General features: G+C 46.1%; 1 protein-coding gene across 6 annotated transcripts in view; it reads left to right on the top strand.

The window, feature by feature from the left end:
- The window catches only part of sgms2a (sphingomyelin synthase 2a), a 92,787-nt gene that overhangs the window by 41,527 nt on the left and 25,221 nt on the right, over positions 1-26,039 (top strand). The window contains exons 3-5 of one of the 6 annotated variants that reach the window (XM_072495379.1): positions 17,169-17,388; positions 17,688-17,817; positions 21,739-22,473. The exons of 1 other annotated variant lie outside the window; for it this stretch is intronic. In XM_072495379.1, the coding sequence (XP_072351480.1) occupies positions 22,040-22,473 (434 nt within the window). In that variant the 5' untranslated portion in view covers positions 17,169-17,388; positions 17,688-17,817; positions 21,739-22,039. The remainder of the gene's footprint in view (positions 1-17,168; positions 17,389-17,687; positions 17,818-21,738; positions 22,474-26,039) is intronic. 4 more of the 6 variants (XM_072495380.1, XM_072495378.1, XM_072495377.1 and 1 more) reach the window with 4 other exon arrangements.

A 26,039-nucleotide genomic window follows, 5' to 3' on the forward strand; every position in this document is an offset into this window, starting at 1 on the left:
TAATTTTCACTGTCTGAGGTAGTTCAACATTAATTAAGGCTTAAATATATCATTAAAAATGGAACGGAGAAGTCCGGAGTCTTTCTGATCCAGAGAATCCCAAAAGTGCAGAAGGAGGCCATTCGGCCTGTCAAGTCTGCACTGACCCTCCGAAAGAGCACTCTACATAGTCCCACTCCCCTGCACGTTGATCATGGCCAATCCATCTAACCTTGTGGTCAATAGGACTTTAAACTAGAGATTGAGGGGGAAGGGAAAGTCAGGGAACCAAGAGGTGAAGTAATCAATGGGAAGCGTAGCTGCTTAGGAATACAAAAAAGCACGAAAAGACAGAACTCGGGAGAGGTTACGATAGTCCCCATCTCACAAAATATGACAGTGTATGGAAAGGCTCAGTAAACCAAGGTCCACCACACTAAGAAAACAAAAAGGGACGGTCAAAAGAGAATTAAAGGTGCTATATTTAAATGCGCGCAGTGTACGGAACAAGGTAGATGGGCTTGTGGCCCAGATTGTGACTGGCAGGTATGATGTGGTAGGCATCACAGAGACATGGTTGCAGGGGGTTCAGGGACTGGCATTTAAACATCCAGGGATTCACAACCTATCGAAAAGACAGAGAGGTGGGCAGAGGGGGCGGGGTTGCCTTGTTAATTAGGAATGAAATTAAATCAATAGCACTAAACGACATAGGGTCAGATGATGCGGAGTCTGTGTGGGTAGAGTTGAGGAACCACAAAGGCAAAAAAACCATAATGGGAGTTATGTACAGGCCTCCTAACAGTCAGGACCAGGGGCACAAAATGCACCACGAAATAGAAAGGGCATGTCAGAAAGGCAAGGTCACAGTGATCATGGGAGACTTCAATATGCAGGTGGACTGGGTAATTAATGTTGCCAGTGGACCCAAAGAAAGGGAATTCATTGAATGTTTACAGGAGGGCTTTTTGGAACAGCTTGTGATGGAGCCCACGAGAGAACAGGCCATTCTGGACTTAGTGTTATGTAATGAGCCAGACTTGATAAAATATCTTAAAGTAAGGGAACACTTAGGAGGCAGTGATCATAATATGGTAGAATTCAGTCTGCAATTTGAAAGAAAGAAGGTAGAATCAGATGTAAAGGTGTTACAGTTAAATAAAGGTAACTACAGGGGCATGAGGGAGGAATTGACGAAAATCGACTGGGAGCAGAGCCGAGTGGGAAAGACAGTAGAACAGCAATGGCAGGAGTTTCTGGGAGTAATTGAGGACACAGTACAGAGGTTCATCCCAAAGAAAAGAAATGTTATCAGAGGGGGGATGAGGCAGCCATGGCTGACAAAGGAAGTCAGGAAATGCATCAAAGCAAAAGAGAAAGCCTATAATGTGGCAAAGAGTAGTGGAAAGTCAGAAGATTGGGAAGGCTACAAAAACAAGCAGAGGATAACAAAGAGAGAAATAAGGAAAGAGAGGATCAAATATAGAACATAGAACATAGAACAATACAGCGCAGTACAGGCCCTTCGGCCCACGATGTTGCACCGAAACAAAAGCCATCTAACCTACACTATGCCATTATCATCCATATGTTTATCCAATAAACTTTTAAATGCCCTCAATGTTGGCGAGTTCACTCCTGTAGCAGGTAGGGCATTCCACGGCCTCACTACTCTTTGCGTAAAGAACCTACCTCTGACCTCTGTCCTATATCTATTACCCCTCAGTTTAAAGCTATGTCCCCTCGTGCCAGCCATTTCCATCCGCGGGAGAAGGCTCTCACTGTCCACCCTATCCAACCCCCTGATCATTTTGTATGCCTCTATTAAGTCTCCTCTTAACCTTCTTCTCTCCAACGAGAATATGATCAGGGATAGTCAGCATGGCTTTGTGAAGGGTAGGTCATGCCTCACAAACCTTATTGAGTTCTTTGAGAAGGTGACTGAACAGGTAGATGAGAGTAGAGCAGGTGATGTGGTGTATATGGATTTCAGCAAAGCGTTTGATAAGGTTCCCCATGGTAGGCTATTGCAGAAAATACAGAGGCTGGGGATTGAGGGTGATTTAGAGATGTGGATCAGAAATTGGCTAGCTGAAAGAAGACAGAGGGTGGTGGTTGATGGAAAATGTTCAGAATGGAGTACAGTCACAAGTGGAGTACCACAAGGATCTGTTCTGGGGCCGTTGCTGTTTGTCATTTTTATCAATGACCTAGAGGAAGGCGCAGAAGAAAACAACCTCAAGTCCATCAGCCTTTCCTCATAAGATTTTCCCTCCATACCAGGCAACATCCTGGTAAATCTCCTCTGCACCCGCTCCAAAGCCTCCACGTCCTTCCTATAATGCAGTGACCAGTACTGTACGCAATACTCCAAATGCGGCCGTACCAGAGTTCTGTACAGCTGCAACATGACCTCCCGACTCCGGAACTCAATCCCTCTACCAATAAAGGCCAACACTCCATAGGCCTTCTTCACAACCCTATCAACCTGGGTGGCAACTTTCAGGGATCTACGTACATGGACACCTAGATCCCTCTGCTCATCCACACTTTCAAGAGCTTTACCATTAGCCAAATATTCCGCATTCCTATTATTCCTTCCAAAGTGAATCACCTCACACTTCTCTACATTAAACTCCATTTGCCACCTCTCAGCCCAGCTCTGCAGCTTATCTATATCCCTCTGTAACCTGCTACATCCTTCCACACTATCGACAACACCACCGATTTTAGTATCGTCTGCAAATTTATTCACCCACCCTTCTGCGCCTTCCTCTAGGTCATTGATAAAAATGACAAACAGCAACGGCCCCAGAACAGATCCTTGTGGTACTCCACTTGTGACTGTACTCCATTCTGAACATTTTCCATCAACCACCACCCTCTGTCTTCTTTCAGCTAGCCAATTTCTGATCCACATCTCTAAATCACCCTCAATCCCCAGCCTCTGTATTTTCTGCAATAGCCTACCATGGGGAGGGAACCTTATCAAACGTTTTACTGAAATCCATATACACCACATCAACTGCTCTACCCTCATCTACCTGTTCAGTCACCTTCTCAAAGAACTCGATAAGGTTTGTGAGGCATGACCTACCCTTCACAAAGCCATACTGACTATCCCTGATCATATTATTCCTATCTAGATGATTATAAATCTTGTCTCTTATAATCCCCTCCAAGACTTTACCCACTACAGACGTGAGGCTCACCGGTCTATAGTTGCCGGGGTTGTCTCTGCTCCCTTTTTGAACAAAGGGACCACATTTGCTGTCCTCCAGTCCTCTGGCACTATTCCTGTAGCCAATGATGACATAAAAATCAAAGCCAAAGGTCCAGCAATCACTTCCCTGGCCTCCCAGAGAATCCTAGGATAAATCCCATCAGGTCCCGGGGACTTATCTATTTTCAGCCTGTCCAGAATTGCCAACACCTCCTCCCTACGTACCTCAATGCCATCTATTCTATTAGCCTGGGGCTCAGCATTCTCCTCCACAACATTATCTTTTTCCTGAGTGAATACTGACGAAAAATATTCATTTAGTATCTCGCCTATCTCTTCAGACTCCACACACAACTTCCCATCCCTGTCCTTGACTGGTCCTACTCTTTCCCTAGTCATTCGCTTATTCCTGACATACCTATAGAAAGCTTTTGGGTTTTCCTTGATCCTTCCTGCCAAATACTTCTCATGTCCCCTCCTTGCTCGTCTTAGCTCTCTCTTTAGATCCTTCCTCGCTACCTTGTAACTGTCCATCGCCCCAACTGAAACTTCACACCTCATCTTCACATAGGCCTCCTTCTTCCTCTTAACAAGAGATTCCACTTCCTTGGTAAACCACGGTTCCCTCGCTCGACGCCTTCCTCCCTGCCTGACCGGTACATACTTATCAAGAACACGCAGTAGCTGATCCTTGAACAAGCCCCACTTATCCAGTGTGCCCAACACTTGCAGCCTACTTCTCCACCTTATCCCCCCTAAGTCACTTCTAATGGCATCATAATTGCCCTTCCCCCAGCTATAACTCTTGCCCTGCGGTGTATACTTATCCCTTTCCATCATTAACGTAAACGTCACCGAATTGTGGTCACTGTCCCCAAAGTACTCTCCTACCTCCAAATCCAACACCTGGCCTGGTTCATTACCCAAAACCAAATCCAACGTGGCCTCGCCTCTTGTTGGCCTGTCAACATAATATTTCAGGAAACCCTCCTGCACACACTGTACAAAAAACGACCCATCTATTGTACTCGAACTATATCGTTTCCAGTCAATATTTGGAAAGTTAAAGTCTCCCATAATAACTACCCTGTTACTTTCGCTCTTATCCAGAATCATCTTCGCCATCCTTTCCTCTACATCCCTAGAACTATTAGGAGGCCTATAAAAAAACTCCCAACAGGGTGACCTCTCCTTTCCTGTTTCTAACTTCAGCCCATACTACCTCGGAAGAAGAGTCCCCATCTAGCATCCTCTCCGCCACCGTAATACTGCTCTTGACTAGCAGCGCCACACCTCCCCCTCTTTTGCCTCCTTCTCTGAGCTTACTAAAACACCTAAACCCCGGAACCTGCAACATCCATTCCTGTCCCTGCTCTATCCATGTCTCCGAAATGGCCACAACATCGAAGTCCCAGGTACCAACCCATGCTGCCAGTTCCCCTACCTTGTTTCGTATACTCCTGGCATTGAAGTAGACACACTTCAAACCACCTACCTGAACACTGGCCCACTCCTGCGACGTCAAATATGTGCTCCTGACCTCTATACTCTCATTCTCCCTTACCCTAAAACTACAATCCAGGTTCCCATGCCCCTGCTGCATTAGTTTAAACCCCCCCAAAGAGCACTAACAAATCTCCCCCCCAGGATATTTGTGCCCCTCAGGTTCAGATGTAGACCATCCTGTCTGTAGAGGTCCCACCTTCCCCAGAAAGAGCCCCAGTTATCCAGAAATCTGAATCCCTCCCGCCTGCACCATCCCTGTAGCCACGTGTTTAAATGCTCTCTCTCCCAATTCCTCATCTCACTATCACGTGGCACGGGCAACAACCCAGAGATAACAACTCTGTTTGTTCTAGTTCTGAGCTTCCATCCTAGCTCCCTGAAAGCCTGCCTGACATCCTTGTCCCCTTTCCTACCTATGTCGTTAGTGCCAATGTGGACCACGACTTGGGGCTGCTCCCCCTCCCCCCTAAGGACCCGGAAAACATGATCCGAGACATCACGTACCCTTGCACCTGGGAGGCAACATACCAAATGTGAGTCTCTCACGCTCCCACAAAATCTCCTATCTGTGCCCCTGACTATAGAGTCCCCAATTACTAATGCTCTGCTCCTCTCCCCCCTTCCCTTCTGAGCAACAGGGACAGACTCCGTGCCAGAGGCCCGTACCCCATGGCTTACCCCTGGTAAGTCCGTCCCCCCCCCCCCCCCCCCCCCCCCCACAAGTATCCAAAGCGGTATACTTGTTTCTCAGGGGAACGACCGCAGGGGATCCCTGCACTGACTGCTTTTTCCCAGTCCCTCTTACAGTTACCCACCTATCTCCAATCTTTGGTGTAACTAATTCCCTGAAGCTGCTATCTATGACCCCTTCTGCCTCCCGAATGATCCGAAGTTCTTCCAACTCCAGCTCCAGTTCCCTAACTCGGTCTTGGAGGAGCTGGAGATGGCAGCACTTCCTGCAGGTAAAATCAGCAGGGACACTAACTGCATCCCTCACCTCAAACATCCTGCAGGAGGAACATTGCACTCTCTTCCCTGCCATTCCTCTAACTTTCTACCAAGATCTGGCTAACAACGAAATTAAATTTTTTATAAAAAATAATAATAATATAATAAAATATGGTACTTACCTCAGACCAATGGGTTTTATTATTAGGTTAGAGGAGGAGGGCGGGTGGGAGACACTACACGTGTAGTGTCTCGGGTTTCCTCTCCACCAGAATTTATTGGTGAGGGTCTTCCCAGACGTCCGCGGGTCGACTTCCTGTTCCCGCCTAAAACACTAATTTAAAAAAAAAAAAAAAAATTCTCAGCTCCCGCTGAAACTGACTCACCAGCTGTTCTCCCGCCGAAATCGACTGGCCTGCCCCTGCAAAGACAAGTGCTTTTAAAGGACAGACTTACCTCCCAGCAGCCACTTCCGCACTGCTCCCGCTGAAACTGACTCACCAGTTGTTCTCCCGCCGAAATCGACTGGCCTGCCCCTGCAAAGACAAGTGCTTTTAAAGGACAGACTTACCTCCCAGCAGCCACTTCCGCACTGCTCCTGCTGAAACTGACTCACCAGCTGTTCTCCCGCCGAAATATGAAGGTAGGCTAGCCAGTAACATTAGGAATGATAGTAAAAGTTTCTTTAAATACATTAAAAACAAACTGGAGGCAAAAGTAGACATTGGGCCGCTCCAAAATGACGCTGGTAATCTAGTGATGGGAGACAAGGAAATAGCTGAGGAACTAAATAAGTACTTTGCGTCAGTCTTCACAGTAGAAGACATGAGTACTATCCCAACAATTCAGGAGAGTCAGGGGGCAGAGCTGAATATGGTAGCCATCACAAAGGATAAAGTGCTAGAGAAACTAAGGGGTCTAAAAATTGATAAATCTCCGGGCCAAGATGGACTACATCCTAGAGTTCTAAAGGAGATAGCTGAAGAAATAGTGGAGGCGTTAGTTATGATCTTTCAAAAGTCACTAGAGTCAGGGAAAGTCCCAGAGGATTGGAAAATCGCTGTTGTAACCCCCCTGTTCAAGAAGGGAACAAGAAAAAAGATGGAAAATTATAGGCCAATTAGCCTAACCTCGGTTGTTGGCAAGATTCTAGAATCCATCGTTAAGGATGAGATTTCTAAATTCTTGGAAGTGCAGGGTCGGATTAGGACAAGTCAGCATGGATTTAGTAAGGGGAGGTCGTGCCTGACAAACCTGTTAGAGTTCTTTGAAGAGATAACAAATAGGTTAGACCAAGGAGAGCCAATGGATGTTATCTATCTTGACTTCCAAAAGGCCTTTGATAAGGTGCCTCACGGGAGACTGCTGAGTAAAAGAAGGGCCCATGGTATTTGAGGCAAGGTACTAACATGGATCGACGATTGGCTGTCAGGCAGAGAGTTGGGATAAAAGGTTCTTTTTCGGAATGGCAACCGGTGACGAGTGGTGTCCCACAGGGTTCAGCGTTGGGGCCACAGCTGTTCTCTTTATATATTAACGATCTAGATGACGGGACTGGGGTCATTCTGGCTAAGTTTGCCGAGGATACAAAGAGAGGTGGAGAGGCAAGTAGTATTGAGGTGGTGGGGAGGCTGCAGAAAGATTTAGACAGTTTAGGAGAGTGGTCCAAGAAATGGCTGATGAAATTCAACGTGGGCAAGTGCGAGGTCTTGCACTTTGGAAAAAAGAATAGAGGCATGGACTATTTTCTAAACGGGTGACAAAATTCATAATGCTGCAGTGCAAAGGGACTTGGGAGTCCTAGTCCAGGATTCTCTGAAGGTAAACTTGCAGGTTGAGTCCGTAATTAAGAAAGCAAATGCAATGTTGTCATTTATCTCAAGAGGCTTGGAATATAAAAGCAGGGATGTACTTCTGAAGCTTTATAAAGCATTAGTTAGGCCCCATTTAGAATACTGTGAGCAATTTTGGGCCCCACACCTCAGGAAGGACATACTGGCACTGGAGCGGGTCCAGCGGAGATTCACACGGATGATCCCAGGAATGGTAGGCCTAACATACGATGAACGTCTGAGGATCCTGGGATTATATTCATTGGAGTTTAGGAGGTTGAGGGGAGATCTAATAGAAACTTACAAGATAATGAATGGCTTAGATAGGGTGGATGTAGGGAAGTTGTTTCCATTAACAGGGGAGACTCGGACCCGGGGGCACAGCCTTAGAATAAAAGGGAGCCACTTTAGAACAGAGATGAGGAGAACTTTCTTCAGCCAGAGAGTGGTGGGTCTGTGGAATTCATTGCCACAGAGGGCGGTGGAGGCCGGGACGTTGAGTGTCTTTAAGACAGAAGTTGATAAATTCTTGATTTCTCGAGGAATTAAGGGCTATGGAGAGAGAGCGGGTAAATGGAGTTGAAATCAGCCATGATTGAATGGTGGAGTGGACTCGATGGGCCGAATGGCCTTACTTCCGCTCCTATGTCTTATGGAAACCACAGCTCCTGGAGGAAAGCCACTTGAGACACTGGGGGAACATACAAACTCCACACAGACGGTCACACCCAAGGGGTTATTGGGTTACGGGGATAGGGTGGAAGTGAGAGCTTAAGTGGGTCGGTGCAGACTCGATGGGCTGAATTGGCCAGAATTGAACCCGGGTCCCTGGTGCTGTGAGGCAGCTGTGCCGCCCGTGAGGTTAAGGGGTATTCAAGTGAAGTAAAGTGATTTCATGCAGTTTTAAATGCTGAATCTCTTGGTCAGGTACCACTAAGGCAGCATTCAGAGGAGCCAGGAATTTCAGCAAAGTTAGATCATTATGATTGAAACTGTGGAGGATTATTTGACTGCTCCCCTCCCAGTATCATTAGTTGCTTTTTAACCACAACCATTGAGTCTTGTCAAATGATTTATCTATTCTTGTTTTGGTCTCTAATTCAGCAGATCAAAGTAATTGTGACACTAAACTGCAGTAATTTCACGATACATCAAATCATCTCTGTTGTGACAAGTGAGGTGATTGACAATGAAACTCGTTTTTATACAGTTACAAATAATTTTAATTGGCTGCATCTGTTCTACTGGTTGTAGAACTTGGTTAAACTTTAGTAGAAAAGTAGAAAAGCTCTGATTGATGCAATTGGAGTGGTTTAAATTGTTTTTTTTTTAAAAGACTCATTGGGTAGATAGAGAGAAGAGAAACTCTGCATTGTCTGGTGGGAGAAACTGATAATATAGTCAATACTTGAAATTAATGTCAAACCATTCAGGAAGCCTCCCTCCACCCTTCCCACCTCTCCCACCCCACCCAGAAAGGAGTAGAATTATTTGCCTTAAAACCGAATGAATGATCAGTGAGTTGATGCTTTCAATACATAGTTTATTTTCAGGAATGGTGGCTAATTGGAATTGGGGTGCAGATCAGTAGCACAAGTGGATAGCACTGTGGCTTCACAGTGCCAGGGTCCCAGGTTTGATTCCCCGCCGGGTCACTGTCTGGAGTCTGCACGTTCTCCCCGTGTCTGCGTGGGTTTCCTCCGGGTGCTCCGGTTTTCTCCCACAAGTCCAAAGACATGCACGTTAGGTGGATTGGCCATGATAAATTGCCCTTAATGATCAAAAAGGTTAAGAGGGGTTATTGGGTTACGGGGGTAGGGTGGAAGTGAGGGCGTAAGTAGGTCAGTGCAGACTCGATGGGCCGAATGGCCTCCTTCTGCACTGTATGTTTTATGTTCTATGTTCAATCAAGGATTTGCTGGCAGAACAAGCTCGAGAGACTGAATGGTGTACTCTTATTACAATGTTTTTAAAAAGTTTTTTTAAAGAGTACCCAATTTTTCTTTCCCCAATTAAGGGGCAACTTAGCATCGTCACCTGTACATCTTTTTGGGTTGCGGGGGTGATGCCCATGCAGAACATGGGGGAGAATGTGCAAACTCCACAAGGACTCCACGAGGCCGGGATCGAACCTGGGTCCTCTGCACCGTGAAGCAGCAGTGGTAACCACTGCTCCACCATGCCGCCCAAAAGTCTTTTCGTCATTCATGGGATTCTCGCATCGCTGGCAAGGCCGACATCTATTGCCCATCTTTTAATTACCCTCGAGAAAGTGATGGTGAGCTGCCATCTTGAATCACTGCAGCCCATGTGGTGTCGGTACACCCACTCTGCTGGGCAGCTCCAGGATTTGGCCCAGCAACAAGTAGGAAAGCGATATATTTCCGAGTCAGGGTTGAGTGATTTGAAGAGAAACTGATAGAAGGGGAGGGCATCCGTCACCAGAACCTAGGTGGAAGTGGTCGTGGGTTTTGAAGGTGCCATCAAAGAAGTCTTGGTGAGATGCTGCAGTGAATCTTGTCTCTGGTAAGCAGGCTATTCTTGCTTGGATGCTCTTGAGTGGGTGAATTCCCTCCCCCCACATGTTTTGTGGTGCCAGAGGCAGCCGCCATTGTCCAGCAGGTTCTTCCAGTCCTGCCACTGTCAATGGAGCTTCCCATGGAGTTGGGAACCCGTAACAGGAAGAGGTTGGGGGGTGGAGATTCACCGGTGACAAGACCAGAGTTTGCCACCAATGGAAACAGCTGCACCCATCCAGGCAAGTGGAGAGGAGAAGACAATCCGGACTTGTGCCTTTTAGATAGTGGACAAGCTATGGAGAGTCAGGAGGTGAGTTACTGGTCTTAGAATTCCCAGTCTCCGACCTGCTCGTGGCCACAGTATTTAAATGGCTGGTTCATATCAATGCGAAACACCCATTGGATGTTGGTCATGGAGATTCAGTGATGGTAATGCCATTGAATGTTAAGAAGAGATGGTTAGATTCTCTCTTGTTGGAGATGGTCATTGCCTGGCACTTGTCTGGCCTGAATGTTACTGGTTACATTAGCCTAAGATACCCCGGTCTCGCTGCCTGCAGGCACAGCGTGTTTCAATACCTGAAGAGTCAAGAATGGTACTGAACATTGCAATCATCAGAAAACATCCGTACTTCTGAACTTACGATGGAGGGAAGGTTAGTGATTGAGCAGCTGAAGATGGCTGGGGCTCGGAAACTACTGAATAACAGCTGTAGTGATCCCGGAGATAATCATCCTTCAATATTCGCAACCATCTTCTTTGTGCTAAGCATGACTCCAACTAGGGGTGAGTTTCCCCTCCCCCCCCCCCCCCCCCATCCCCAATTGCCTGCACTTCATTTTGCTCGTGTTCCTCGATATCCCACTAGGAAAGAAAAAAATGCCTTGATGTCACTCTTCCCTAACTTTAAGCCAAATCTTATTGACAACACAGGGAGTTCTAGAGTTCTATTCTGAAAGTTTAAAAAATGCTCAACAATTATTATAATAATAATATGCCTCCCGAGAGGATGTAGTGGAAAGTTTCAACATGGTTTATGTATTGCGTCACTCATCTTGAGCATAATTGCGGTATGTACAACACACTGTAAAAAGTGAATACCTTTTCATTGTCCTTCTTTAAGAAATCCTCTTCACCCTTTCACCTGGCCACACATTTATCTAGACACAACTGTGTGCTTTTAACTCCACTCTTGACGCAACGGCGTTTCCGACGGCATCAACACTCAGGACTAGAGAATCCTGCCCCCGGTGTCTGTTTTAGTTCCTCATTCAGGGTCATTATTGACCAATGATCGGCAATAAGTTGATAGGTTAAGGATAAAACTGTGTCCTCCTTTATTCTTTGCATTACATTTGTGTGTTGGCTACGAATGTGTTGGAAGCCATGATTTGGCTTGGTATATTTCCAGCTACAGGTGAGGAAAGTAATATCCCAAGAAAGTAATAGACCAAGACAATGCTTCCTGTACTTTGTCACCTCTCTTTTGTTTCTGGTACACTTAACCTTGCACAACTCAACTGTACCGTGCTTAATTCCCTCCATCATAAGGTCAGAAGTACCGATGTGCTTAATATCCTTCTTGACACAATCCAATTCCCAAAGGGTGAAAAAATACTATTTAACGCCTGACCAATTTCCGTATCATCCGCGAACTTACTGATTAACCCTCCTCCATTCAAATCTAAATAATTTATATAAACCACAAACAGCAAGGGCCCCAATCCTGATCCCTGCGGGACCCCACTGGACACAGGCTTCCAGTCAGAAAAACACCCCTCGCCCATCATCCTCTGCTTCCTGCCACTCAGCCAATTCTGGATCCAATTTGTCAATTTTCCTTGGATCCCATGGGCTCTTTGCTATCAGTCTCCCATGTGGACCTTATCAAAAGCCTTGCTGAAGTCCAAGTAGACCACATCAAATGCATTTTCCTCATCCACACACCTGGATGAAAGATTGTGTTTGGATTATTGTTAACTTGGGCACAATTCAGGAGAGAATCAGGCGGTCTCCATATTTTACCCCCTTGCATTTTACAGTGTGAAATTCTTAACACGAGCGCTATTTTTAATCACAATCCGTCCTAACAGTGTTTCTTGTTCCTCCTACCCTATCCCCATTGTATCTACCTGTGCCGGGATCCAGGGCAGCTTCCTGCGTGTATTCAGCTCATTGTTTTTTAAAAACCTCGCATTAGAAACTCACATTTCTGCTCTCAATTCGATAATTACTTGTTGGTACCAGTTCCTAAGATGTCTCAATCACTCCTTGCCCGCCCTGCAAACCGACCTACCTTGTGCAGGGAGGGGGAAAAAAGTGCCTCAGCTTGCATTGCACACTGCAGGCAAGTTGCTAAGGCAATTTAACAACAGTGTATGGAACAGTCCCTACATCACAGTGCGGGACCCAACACGTTCTTCTGGTTCGGCAATGAGATAACGGTGTGGGGCTGGACTCCACCCCTCCCCCCCACCCCCCAGCGAAAGCCTGATGAGTGTTACTCATTTTTAAATATATATACTTTTTGTGCAAGTGTGCCTGCCAGTAATTTCGGGCACAGTGACACTGCCGGGGTATCTCACCGCTCCTCTGCATTAAAAGTTTTCAAACAGAAAGGTTCGGGGTGTTCGCAGTCTGGAACAGATACATCTCTGGGAGCGAGGAGAGGCTCATCCTTTCCAATTGTATTAAAGACGGCGGGAGTGGCTCTCGAGTGTTGGGCTGATCAACAGTAATTGCTCCTAACGCAACGTGGGCACCTCTGAACGCCTGGTGAGGAATGAGTCACTTCTAACTATTGATGCTGCTCTGTACCCACCCTGTAAACACTCGCATCTTACTGGAATTGTCAGCAAGCCCTTGAACCCAAACCCAGTCAAAAGGTCTTTAAAAAGAAAGGGACCGTCAGTAATATAATACTGGGGCTGATAGAGATCTGAAATATGAACAAGTGATGGGAAACCCCAGCGGGTCTGACAGCATCTGTGGAGAGAGAATCCCTTTAATTCCTTCAGAGCTGAATATTGGGCTCCAAAGATGCTGCCAGACCTGCCGAGTTTCCCCCAGCGTTTTCTGCTGTGGTTCAAGTCTGCATGATGTCTTTATCTTTATTATTATTGTAAGAAGTCTTCCAACACCAGGTTAAAGTCCAACAGGTTTGTTTCGAATCACGAACTTTCGGAGTGCTGCTCCTTCCTCAGGTGAAATTATTATTAGTGTCACAAGGGCAGCAACTGTAGCACAGTGGTTAGCACAATTGCTTCACAGCTCCAGGGTCCCAGGTTTGATTCCGGCTTGGGTCACTGTCTGTGCGGAGTCTGCACATCCTCCCCGTGTCTGTGTGGGTTTCCTCCGGGTGCTCCGGTTTCCTCCCACAGTCCAAAGATGTGCAGGTGAGGTGGATTGGCCATGATAAATTGCCCTTAGTGTCCAAAATTGCCCTTAGTGTTGGGTGGGGTTACTGGGTTATGGGTATAGGGTGGAGGAGTTGAACTTGGGTAGGGTGCTCTTCCCAAGAGCCGGTGCAGACTCGATGGGCCGAATGGCCTCCTTCTGCACTGTAAAATCTATGAAGTAGGCTTACATTTGACTGCAATGAAGTAACTGTGAAAAGCCCCTAGCCGCCACACTCCGGCGGCTGTTCGGGTACGCTGAGGGAGAATTCAGATTGTCCAATTCACCTAACAAGCACGTTTTTCGGGACTTGTGGGAGGAAACCGGAGTAAACCCACACAGACACGGGGAAACCGTGCAGACTCTGCACAGACAGTGACCGGATGTCTAACACTCTTTGCTCTACTTCACCACACACTGTCTGTGATGGGCATTGACATGCAAACATTTTGTTTTTTATAAATTTAGAGTATCCAATTGATTTTTTCCAATTTGGGGCAATTTACCTTGGCCAATCCACCTAACCTGCACATCTTTTGCAGACACGGGGAGAATGTGCAAACTCCACTCGGACAGTGACCAAGAGCCGGAATCGAACCTGGGACCTCGGTGCCGTGAGGCAACTGTGCTAACCACTTTGCGCCACCGTGCTGCCCTCTTGACATGCAAACATAGAACGTGAAGAAGCCTTGACTTTATCCGAGGCTGTGGGCCCATTCCTGGTCTTTAGATTCATTTTCCAGCCGCACATTTTCTGATATTGTGACAGAATGATGCGATTGTAAATTTAATCGCCGCCTCATGTTACCAGTAACTTTTAAGTCGTTCACGAATAGGTATTTCAATGAGAGGATTGCAACTAATATCGTACCTGGAGTCGCTCAGAGCTATAAATGCGAACGTGGTTTCTTCAAACATAATAATAATAACCTTTTATTGTCACAAGTATGAAGTTACTGTGAAAAGCCCCCCGGGTGAAAATTGGATTTAGTTTGTGAAATAAAATGTTGCAACTTCCTTTTCAGGATGGCCATGAAATCTGGGCCTTGTTGGGCCCGGAAGGATCTTCATTCCACATGTTTTACAAACAGTGACCAGCCTTTCAGCACTTTTATAACAAATACTTCGATGTTTGGTGGCGACATGATTGGATATCTTTGAGAAATTCACACATTGTGCTTGAATCAATCTCGAAGTGCCCCTCCCCCAGCCTGTCAGCACTCAGCGCAGTTACAAGGTGTAAACACTGTTGAGGTTCTGCTGGACAGCGTTGATGACCTGCTCCCCAATCTCCTGTTCAAGCAGGCGGCCATGGATAGCTCGAGGGGTGGCCACAGAAAGCTTTTGAACTGAGGGGCTTCGGCTGGGGTCTGTGTGCCAGCGGGGAGCTGGGCTGCAACTTTTTGAGTTGCGAGTGAAGAGTTGCACCCTGCACCTTAGGGAGTATCCATCAATGCGAATGACCAGTCCAAAGATGTGCAGGTCGGGTGGATTGGCCTTGCTAAATTGCCCCTTAGGGCAGGTTCACTAGAATGGGTCAAGGAGAGGGCAGCATGGGTGGCGCAGTGGTTAGCACTGCTGCCTCACGCCGCCAAGGATCCGGGTTCGGTCCTGGCCCTGGGTCACTGTCCGTGTGGAGTTTGCACATTCTTCCCGTGTCTGCGTGGGTCTCATCCCTCACAACCCAAAAAGATGTGTAGGGTAGGTGGATTGGCCACGCTAAATTGCCCCTTCATTGGTAAAAAAAGAATTGGATATTCTAAATTTATAAACAAACAATAGAATGGGTCAGGGGAATTTGGGTCTCGGTAGGGTTTTTTTTTGAAGAGTCAGTACAGATTCGATCGGCCGAATGGCCGCCTTCTGCATCATAGGGATTCTGTGACTAACTCTCTCCTCGCACGAGGTCAGGAGGGAAAATGGCTTTGAGAGCACCCCTGATTGGGGAACTGTTTGGCCAATCGCTGCTGTGGATCTTCCAGCACAGCCTCCAAAGCCCCCAGTCCAGCAGTGGCAATGGGTGGGGCGATCTTCCGGCCACATTGCACCGGAAAAGCATCTCGTTGCGGTGCTGCGTGGCCGGTGTAAGCCGGGCAACCCTGCTCCCAGGATCTACCTGGCTCTCAACATCTCGCGAGATTCAACGCAATCTTGCGAGGCATTGCAAGGAGAATCCCACCCACAATGGGCAGGATCACTTTTTGGCAAATCTGCATATCAGAGCTGGCAGTAAGCCTTACTCTAATGTGCAGGTTCCAAAGGTCCCTGAGGCTTTGGGATTCAATCCCTTTGCCTAGTGGACCTTGGGCGAGCGCCGTTTAGCACTGGCCCCCCAGAATGGCACTTGTGTGGGTCTTCAAGAGGATTGAAGGCTCCCAGCTGCATGCCCTTTGCTGGGGTGGTGCCCTGGCACAGCTGGTGCCACCTGGGTACCCTGGCACTGCCAATGTGCCCAGGTGGTACTACCAGCTGGTAGGGGCACTGCCATGGTGCCAGGTTGGCACTGCCAAGGTGCCAAACTGGCATTTTCTGCGTGTGTTAGGGTGTGGGGGGAGGGTGTGGGGGTGGAGGGACCCATTCTGGCTGGGGAAGGTTGGTGATTTTATTTATGGGCCTTGGAGATTGGGACGCCATTTAAAAATAGCGTCCCGATCTCTCGCTACAACGGGCAGTTCCGGCGAGCGGAGCTCCCATTGTAAAAAAAACAGGGCTATGGGCAGCCTCGCCACGTGTTCCCCGTCCAGGCCCCTTATTCAACACGAGTAGCATTGAATAGCTAGGTGTTTCTTGACACGACGAGTGCCAAGAACCATGCGGCTAAACCCACTCGCTAAGGAACTTTGTTCCCTTTCGGGAAGATTGCGCCCAGCCTGTGCTGAATTACACCAATCGTGGTTTGTGCCACAACAGCCCTTCACCTGAGGAAGGAGCTGCGCTCCGAAAGCTAGTGATTCGAAACAAACCTGTTGGACTTTAACCTGGTGTTGTGAGATTTCTTACTGTGCCCACCCCAGTCCAGCGCTGGCATCGCCACATCATGGCAACAGCAATCAACTGAATTGTGCCGGAATTAAAAAGAAATAGTTTTCTTTTTAAACTGCACCTTAAAGTCACAAGTCACCCCCCCAACCCCTGTCAAGTGGCAATTCAAAAAAAAAGTTTCCAGTCACACTTGTGTCAAGTCACTGACTCGAGTGAACAACTCAGTATATTAGTAATGTTTTAATTGGTGAGTTAGCAAACGTTTCCCCCAACTGTGGTCTGCGTGAGTCACTGCATTTTTTTTTGGGAAGGGATTTCAGTTCCTGCAGAGGAAATACCCATTTGAGAGCAGCATTTTAGTTTGGAAATTGTACTTCCTCTGTACCCATGACTAAGTTTTTTGGTTTAGTTTTTCTCTTCGTTCATGGGATGTCGATATCACGAGAACTTGCGGTCGTTCAAGAAGGGTCTAGGCAATGAGTGGACCGCTACTGTCTGTGTGGTGTAGATACACCCACAGTGCTGTAAGGGAGGGAGCTCCAGGATTTAAACCCAGCGGCAGTGAAAGAACGGTGACATAGTTCCAAATTAGGAATGTGTGTGGCTTGGAAGCGGATTTGCGTTGTGGAGATGGCGATCCCATACATCTCGCTGCTCTCGCCTGCCTAGGCTGAAGGTTTTGAAGGGTGACTGTCAAAGATTTATTTGTGACTGTTAGCAGTGTAAGCACAAATCATAAACTATAATATCTACCCCCTTACAACTTAATCCTAATTAATCAGCCGGGGATCCTGCTCCTGATTGCTATCGAGTGACTCTCAAAGGAAAGCAGCCTTGCGTGGAATAATGCTGAAGATATTGAGGCTTTCCAAGATCGCTGCTTATCTATGGCCATGACTGAATGAGGCACTTAGCATGCTGTGAGCACGTGCAGAGTTAATGAGAAAATAAAGTCCATCTGTTGTCAACTTTCACCCAGAAATAGTGACACGTTTTTGAAACGTAAGTAAACCAGTTATTTTTTTCTCTCTGGAGTATTCCACATCCATTTAGACATACTTATAGATGCACATTCACAGTACACATGCGCGCGCGCATACACACACAAGTTCAGGCATGCACTTACGCAGACAATAGTATGAAATAGACTATTGTTCCATCTTTAAAAAAGACTGCAGTGCAAAATTGAGTCGCCATTATTGCTTATTAATCTGTAAGAAAAGCAGGGATAAGTAGAATTGTGGCTTGACTCTAGGGTTGCTGTGACCTTTTAGCTAACTTGGCAATCTTTGCTTTGGCAGCTGGAGTTAATAAAATTAAAATACATTGGAGGTCGAAATGAATTCCAGTTTGTTTATCTTACTAGAGGGTGTGGCTGTTGAATGATTTAACAAGCCAACTATTAAGGAGCTGGAACAGAAGTGGCGGCAGGTGAGTGGGAGGCTTAACTGGGAGGATCTGTGTGCGTTTTCCAGATGTTGGTATTAAATCAGTCTCCCATTGAGAAATGGTTTTGGAACTTGATTTTTTTGACCTATTTTAAAAAGCAGGTTTATCCTTGAGCTAATGATAGCCTGACACTGGCATTAGCATATGGTATTAAAGCTAAATCCTAAAATAGTTAAGTTGCAAAGTTAATTCTCTCCCAGAATTACAAGTTGTGTATTTTGGACCTGCTTGTGGACATGTTGAGTGAAGGCGAAAATTTACTTGTCGTTGAAAGGATTGTCTCATGTACGACCTGGGACATATAACCGTGGCCAGTGTTTTGTTTAGATCCTTTCAACTGATATCTGCACTTGGGAGTTTTAAGCAAAACGTTTTGCCATCTTTGGGAGTACTTGAGGAGTAGTCAACTTGAGTGGTCTACACTGCTGACACTGTCTGTCTGAATAATGAATTGGAACTGAGGCTATTTCCTCCCAAGCCTCATTAGCCATTGAGTCATCATACATAAACCATGAGTTCTTGTAAAAAAAAGTGCTTTGCAACCACTGCAAACTAAATAAACACTCGTTAGTCACAATTTAACTTTATTCTAACCAAAAAATATTAGAGAGTGAACAGAGTATAACTTGATGCATTACTAACAGTGCTTTGCTTCAGTGGTTCTGCATTTAGGAAAATGCATTTTGCCAACAGCTGACGAATAGAGCAGTAATTTGATTTCTGAATTCAACTTGCCTCCATTGGGCATCATTCAAAAATACCCTAAAACTGCATCAACTATGCTCAGTTTAACACCGCATCGCCTAAGGCCAAGAAGTTGTTTTTAAAGAATGTTTCATTATATCCTTGACAAAATTAGACTGTTGCAGTTTATAGCAATGTAAGGGGTAGTCATTTTAAAAATAATAATCTTTATTGTCACAAGTATGTTTACATTAACACTGCAATGAACTTGTGTGAAAAGCCCCTAGTCTCCACATTCCGGTGCCTGTTCGGGTACACGGAGGGGGGATTCAGAATGTCCAATTCACCTAACAGCACGTCTTTCGGGAATTGTGGGAGGAAACCGGAGCGCCCGGAGGAAACCCACGCAGACACGGGGAGAACGTGCAGATTCCGCACAGATAGTGACCCAAGCTGGGAATCGAACCTGGGACCCTGCCGCTGTGAAGCAACATTGCTACCCACTGTGCTACCGTGCCGCCCATATCTTGTTACAGAATCTTGTTACAGAACTCATCCATGATATGTATTTATACGTATGACCAGTTTGGCCAAGTGTCGACTTAACCGCTACATCCCAGTAATCCAACATTACCTGCACAGGAACTGCCTTCAAGTTGTCTCTAGTTAACTTTATTCCTGATTCTCTGCTGTTATACTAGTACCTCTTTCAATCCCTATTACTGAGTTAACAGTATATAGTAATTTGTAGATAGCAATTTGTAGAGTGTTAATCCATCCAAATTGTTGGACTAACCTCTGAACTAGAAGTCAGTATTGCTGTTGGAAGACGCCTTGAGGCAAAGGAAAGAGAGAATTTGTTGCCTTTATGTAGCGCCTTTCACAACCTCAAGATGTCCCAAAGCCAGTGAAGTACTTTATTAAGTATTGTAATACAGCAAAGCGCAGCAGCCAATTTGTGTACAGCACAATCCAACAAACAAAAAAATATCTCTGATTCAGAAAGTTGTGGGTTAAAGCCTCACTTTAGGATTTGATCATGTAATTTGGACTGACGTCACAATGCAGTACTAATTGAGAGCCAGGTTGTTACAGGTGCTGTTTTTTTCCCGATGAGATACTTGACTCTCCCAAGCGGAACTAAAATGTCCGTTGACACTATTTGACGAAGAACAGGGAAATTTGCCAGGTCTAACATCCAACATTTATCAACCAACACTATCAGGAAATGGATGACCTGGTTCATTGTTTCGATAACTGGATGTTGCAAAGGCCAGCACAAGAAATTACCTCAAAATACAAGAACAAGCATTTATGGAGCACTTTGCACAACCTCGGGATGCCATGCGTACGGGGGAAAGGCAGGGGAATGGCAGTAAGCCGCGGCGCTCGTTTGGAGAGCTGGTGCAGACACGATGGGCCAAATGGCTTCCTTCTGTGCTGTCACAATTCTGCAATTCTGTGCGATTCATAACGCCAAAGAATTACTTTTGATATTTAGTCACAGTGAAACCTTTTTGCTCACCGTAGGATTCCACAAACAGGGATGCAGTGAATAATCAATTATTCTGTTTTTGGTGTTGGCTGAGAGTTGGAAAGACATGGGGGGGAGGGGGGGGGGGGTGGGTGGACATGCCCCTGCTCTTTGAATTATAGAGGGGGGGGGGTGGACACGCCCCTGCTCTTTGAATTATATCTTAGATCACTAACTTTCACCTGAAAAGTTTGACAGGATCCCGGTTTAATGGAGGTGGCACCTCCAACACTACAGCATTCTAATTGTCCTGTATAGAAGTTGAGGCTGGTCCTGGGAGGGAGGTAGTGGCATAGTGGTAATGTCACTGGGCTAGTAAACTGGAGACCAAGGTGTCTCTGTTGGCCTGGGTTCTGGCAGCTGGTTGAATTTAAATTCAATAAGAATCTGTAATTAAAAGTCTAATCATAGAATCACTACAGTGCAGAAGGAGGCCGTTTGGCCCATCAAGTCTGCACAGACCCTCTGAAAGAACACCCTACATGGGGCCACTCCCCCACCACATCCCCGTAACCCAATAACACCACATAAGCATTTGGACACGAAGGGGAAATTCATCACGGCCAATCCACCTAACCTGCTCATCTTTGCATTGTGGGAGGAAACCGGAGCACCCGGAGGAAATCACGCAGACACGGGGAGAACATACAAACTCCAAACTGTAACCCAAAGGTGGAATGAACCCAGGTCCTCTCGCACGTTGAGGCAGCAGTGCTAACCATTGTGTCGCCATGCCGCCTGTGATGATAACCATGGTACCATTGTTGATTGTTGTAAAAACCCATCGCGTTCACAGAGGTTGACTCTTAACTGCCCTCTGAAATGGCCCAGCAAGTCACTCAGTTCAAGGGCAAATCGGGATGGGGATGGGGCCTTGCCAGCGACGCTCACAGCCCATGAAAGAATAAAGAAAAATTATGCGCACAAGCCCGAGAGTGGGGTTTGAACCCACAACTATCTGACTTGGGTCCTTCCTTGTAATCAATGACTGACCTATTTTTGTATATTTCTTTTAATTTAAAGTACCCAATTCTTTTTGTTCAAATTGATATGCCATCAATAAACACACGGCGAGTGGTGAACATAACTGAGGCTTTAATACACTAAAAAGCAAGCCTCCTGGTCTCTGATCCCGAACTGGATCAGAGGCAGAGACTTGCCGCCTTTATACATGAGCCCGAGGGGAGAAGCCATAGGCGGAGCCAGCTGGGACAAGCCCAGGCATGTAACAACACAATACAATGCAATACAGTGGTTTACCACACAAATTAAGGGGCAACTTAGCGTGGCCAATCCACCTACCCTGCAACCTTTGGGTTTTTGAGAGTGAGACCCACCCAGACACAGGGAGAATGTGCGGACTCCATACAGACACAGATCCGGGACCACTGTCTGTTGTGATCCCCCCCCCCCCCCCCCCCCCCCCCCCCCCCCCATTTCACAGTGCAACAAACTCATCTTGAGATACTGCCTGGACTCTCACAAGGAGAGCATTATTTGAACCAATATGCTGGATGGCGATTGCCATCCAGAAAATGGCACTCCAGTAGCCAGGGTCTGTCACGTGGGGAGTAAATGGCAGGGCGAGGTAAAGTTATTTTTGCCTGTGTACAAATGTGAGGTTTTCTACCAAAGTCCCGTTCTGTTCAAAACATGGAGACTTATTTCTGGGTTTCTTTTTGCAGGTGAGGTTTGAATGGGAGTGGAATGAAGCAGCCATTGTGGACTTTGGATACTCCTGCTACAACCTGCACTCTAGAACCTGCCCTGCCTGTAAACAGTTGGTTAATTTTGGGATTACGCTAATTCCTGCGCTCGATGACCATCATCTCCACCTGATAGACTGTAAACAGCTGTGCTTGCACTACAATGATTGTTGAGGTTTTCCTTCATTTAAAAAGAAAAGAATAAGATCTTGCAACGATTGTGATACTTTTGCATGGTTTCCTTGTTTTTTAAACTTGACTGTCAAATGTTCGGACATTGATGGAAGTAATTAAAATCTTACAGCTTGAAGAACACGCAAACGATCAGCAGAGCATGCCTTCCAGTGGTCATGCCAGGTCCACGTTGCTTCCTGTCAGCAATGAGGGCGCCAAGTCGAGTAGTTTACCAAATGGCATCAGGAAGAGTCCAAAGGAGTACATTGAAATCTCCTTACCAGATACAACCTGTAAATTCCCAATGGAGTGGTGGAAGACTGGTATCGCATTTGTTTACGCACTGTTCAACTTGATCATGACGAGTGTTATGATCACAGTTGTGCACGAAAGAGTCCCTCCCAAAGAGAAGAATCCCCCACTACCCGATACCTTCTTTGACTATGTGGACCGTGTTGAGTGGGCTTTCAAGATTTCGGAAGTCAATGGTTTGATCCTTGTTGGTCTCTGGACAATCCAATGGTTGCTTCTTCGATACCGGTGAGTGACTCATTGGCGTGCAATAATTCATTGTCTGAGTGACATTGTCCTGTTAAGACATAGAGTGGACGTTCAGTCCAAAGATGTGCAGGTTAGGTGGATTGGCCATGATAAATTGCCCTTAGTGTCCAAAATTGCCCTTAGTGTTGGGTGGGGTTACTGGGTTATGGGGATAGGGTGGACGTGTGGACCTTGGGTAGGGTGCTCTTTCCAAGAGCCGGTGCAGACTCGATGGGCCGAATGGCCTCCTTCTGCACTGTAAATTCTATGATTCTATGATTCTATGACTTTTTCCTCGGATGGATGTAGCTGTTACAAGGGGGCATAACTATAAGGTTCATGGTGGAAGATATAGGAGGGATGTCAGAGGTATGTTCTTTACTCAGAGAGTGGTTGGGGCATGGAACACACTCCCAGCTATGGTAGTGGAGTCAGACACTTTAGGATCTTTCAAGCGGTTATTGGATAGGCACATGGAGTGCACTAGAATGATTGGGAGTAGGTTGATTTGATCTTAGTTTCAGACTAGTTCGGCACAACATCGTGGGCCGAAGGGCCTGTACTGTGCTGTACAGTTCTACGTTGAATGCTTTTAACGGCTGGGAAACCTATCCAGTATACAAAACAAATGCATTGTTCTGTAAAGTTCCTTTTGATATTGAGCCACATAAAGCTATTTCATGATCTGGAAAGATATTTCTCATTGTATTTCAGTTATTGGATTGGAACTGAATATAGGGTGTTAGGGACATTGATTAGTAACTGTCCTTTCAGCTCTGGCACTCCCAAGTTTGAACTTTGATCAAACAACCTGGATAAAACATTTAATCTTTGCTGATCATAGTGGTGTTCCAAGCACTCTATCTTTGATATCTGATGTCGGTGCATAGGATAAAATTTATGGGGAACCTCGGTCTGAGGCCTCGGAAATGTCTGGTGTGTAAACCTGAGCAAGGAACGGTTTTACAACCAGGGTATTACATCATTCAAACCAAGACCACCATGACTGAGACTAGCTTTCAGTTCCATATTTTTGTTATTAATTAATTGAATTTAAATTCTACCAGCTGCTGTGGTGGGATTTGAACCCCTGTCCACAGACCATTATTCTTAAGGTTATCGTGCAGGTTCAGTCGGCAGTTCGGAAGACAAATGCAATGTTAGCATTCATGTCGAGAGGGCTAGAATACAAGACCAGGGATGTACTTCTGAGGCTGTATACGGTTCTGGTCAGACCCCATTTGGAGTATTGTGAGCAGTTTTGGGCCCCGTATCTAAGGAAGGATGTGCTGGTCTTGGAAAGGGTCCAGAGGACGTTCACAAGAATGATCCCTGGGATGAAGAGCTTGTCGTATGAGGAACGGTTGAGGACTCTGGGTCTGTACTCGTTGGAGTTTAGAAGGATGAGGGGGATCTTATTGAAACTTACAGGATACTGCGAGGCCTGGATAGAGTGGACGTGGAGAGGATGTTTCCACTTGTAGGAAAAATGTGAACCAGAGGACACCGTCTCAGACTAAAGGGACAATGCTTTAAAACAGAGATGAGGAGGAATTTCTTCAGCCAGAGGATGGTGAATCTGTGGAACTCTTTGCCACTGAAGGCTGTGGAGGCCAAATCACTGAGTGTCTATAAGACAGAGATATATAGGTTGTGGATTGATAAGGGGATCGGGGGTTATGGGGAGAAGGCAGGAGAATGGGGATGGGAAAAATATCAGCCATGATTGAATGACGGAGCAGACTCGATGGGCCGAGTGGCCTAAGTCTGCTTCTATGTCTTATGGTCTTATGGTGAAGATTGCCAGAACAAAGATGTGCACTGCGATGTAATATCCCATAGAGGGCAATCTATGTGGATGAATATTGGGATGGGGACTGTCTGTTTTGGGTTTGAATCAAATCAATAACAGAACATCCCAATTGGACCTGATGTCTGAAGCCCTGGTGGCAAACCTGCAAGGGCCTATACGGACCTCCTACATGTCTTGTTTCTGATTTTTCTACACTTTAGTCTGCTTATTATTGGCACAAACAATAAGTTCTGCATGAATAAACTTTCAAAATCAATTTTCCACCCTTTGTTAATTCAAAGCATAATGTAGGCCCATCTCCACATGCCAACATCACTGGGGATAATATCGGCCCTTACTCTAACGGGGCCAGACTGACGTTTTCATCTTGGTAGCAATGTTCCTGATTTTAACTAAACTGTGTGTTGCGGGTTTTTCTCCATCTTGGGAACACCGCACTGTGTTTCCATGTACGAGTTGATTTGGCAAGTTGTCTACCTGGTAATGCACTTGAGTTCTTTCTGTAGCTATAAATATTTGCACTGTTGATGTTGAGCTGAGCTAATGCCTGCAGCTGTTTATCAATATTAAATAATAGGCCTCCGATCCCAATGTCACTCGTCTGGATGCCAGATTTGGTCTGTGATGTCGAACTCTGCACAAATGTGACACACTGGTTGTCAAAGCAAACAGAAATAGTGTGTGGCTGCCAGATGTGAGAAGTCTATGGGGCAATGGTGCCCTTCAAACATGCAGGGCTGATCAACAAATGTAACCTCTTATTCTAGTCTTTGTAATAAAAAAGCCAAACACATGGGGTTAAGTACTGTAAACCCAGTCTTGTCAAAACTTAACCTGTGAGGAAAAGTGTAATAGAACTCCTCCGATGGATAAGAAATATGAATTATGATGGTAGTGTGAGATATTTAAGACTAACAGTCTAGAAATAAGATTGTTAAATGAGTAAGCCTTAATTTAAAATGGGATCTCTCCCAGGTTACCGCGGGAAGCAAAGGGAGAAATAGCTGGGGCGTTAACAGATATTTTCACATCCTCTTTGACCACAGGCGAGGTTCCAGAAGTCTGGCGAAATAGCCAATGTTATTCTCTTGTTTAAGAAAGGAAGCAGGGACAATCCTGCAAATTCTAGGCCGGTGAGCCTGACGTCAGTCAGCTTTCGGAAAAAATACTGAGGGACTGGATGTATGCACATTTGGAAGAAAATCCCACATTTTGGTGGGATTAACAAACTGGTCTCGATCTTTTTGCGGGGAAGACCCCTCGGGTCCGGAGGGCGTTTCTACAGAGATAGGCAGTCGGCGGGGTTAGCTTTACTTAATCTGATGAATTACTACAGAAAATTACTGCAGGGAATATGGAGGGAATAAGGAGATGGGTCGTGGACGAGAGGTTGGTTTGGGACGGATGGAGGAGGTATCCTGTATATGGTCATGGACGAGAGCACTGCTAATGACTCCTCTTCCATTCTCACCGGCCTGGTACTCCACGGGCCCAGGGGTAATAGCTTCTCTAAGAATATGGACCTTTTATGGGGTCTAACTACTTCCTCGTGTGCGAGACTGAGGCTAATCCAGTTTAAAGTGGTGCACAGATAACTAAAACATGCATGAGTGGGTTCTTTCCAGGGGTGGGGCACAGATGTGAACTCTGTTTCGGCAGGGCGAGGGGGGGTGCTGGCGATCGACTCGCACATATTTTGGTCCTGCCCTAAATTAGGGAGATTCTGGGCTTTTTCTTTCACGTTTATGTCAGA

Source organism: Scyliorhinus torazame, chromosome 3, assembly GCF_047496885.1.
Source record: "Scyliorhinus torazame isolate Kashiwa2021f chromosome 3, sScyTor2.1, whole genome shotgun sequence".
NCBI lineage: Eukaryota > Metazoa > Chordata > Chondrichthyes > Carcharhiniformes > Scyliorhinidae > Scyliorhinus > Scyliorhinus torazame.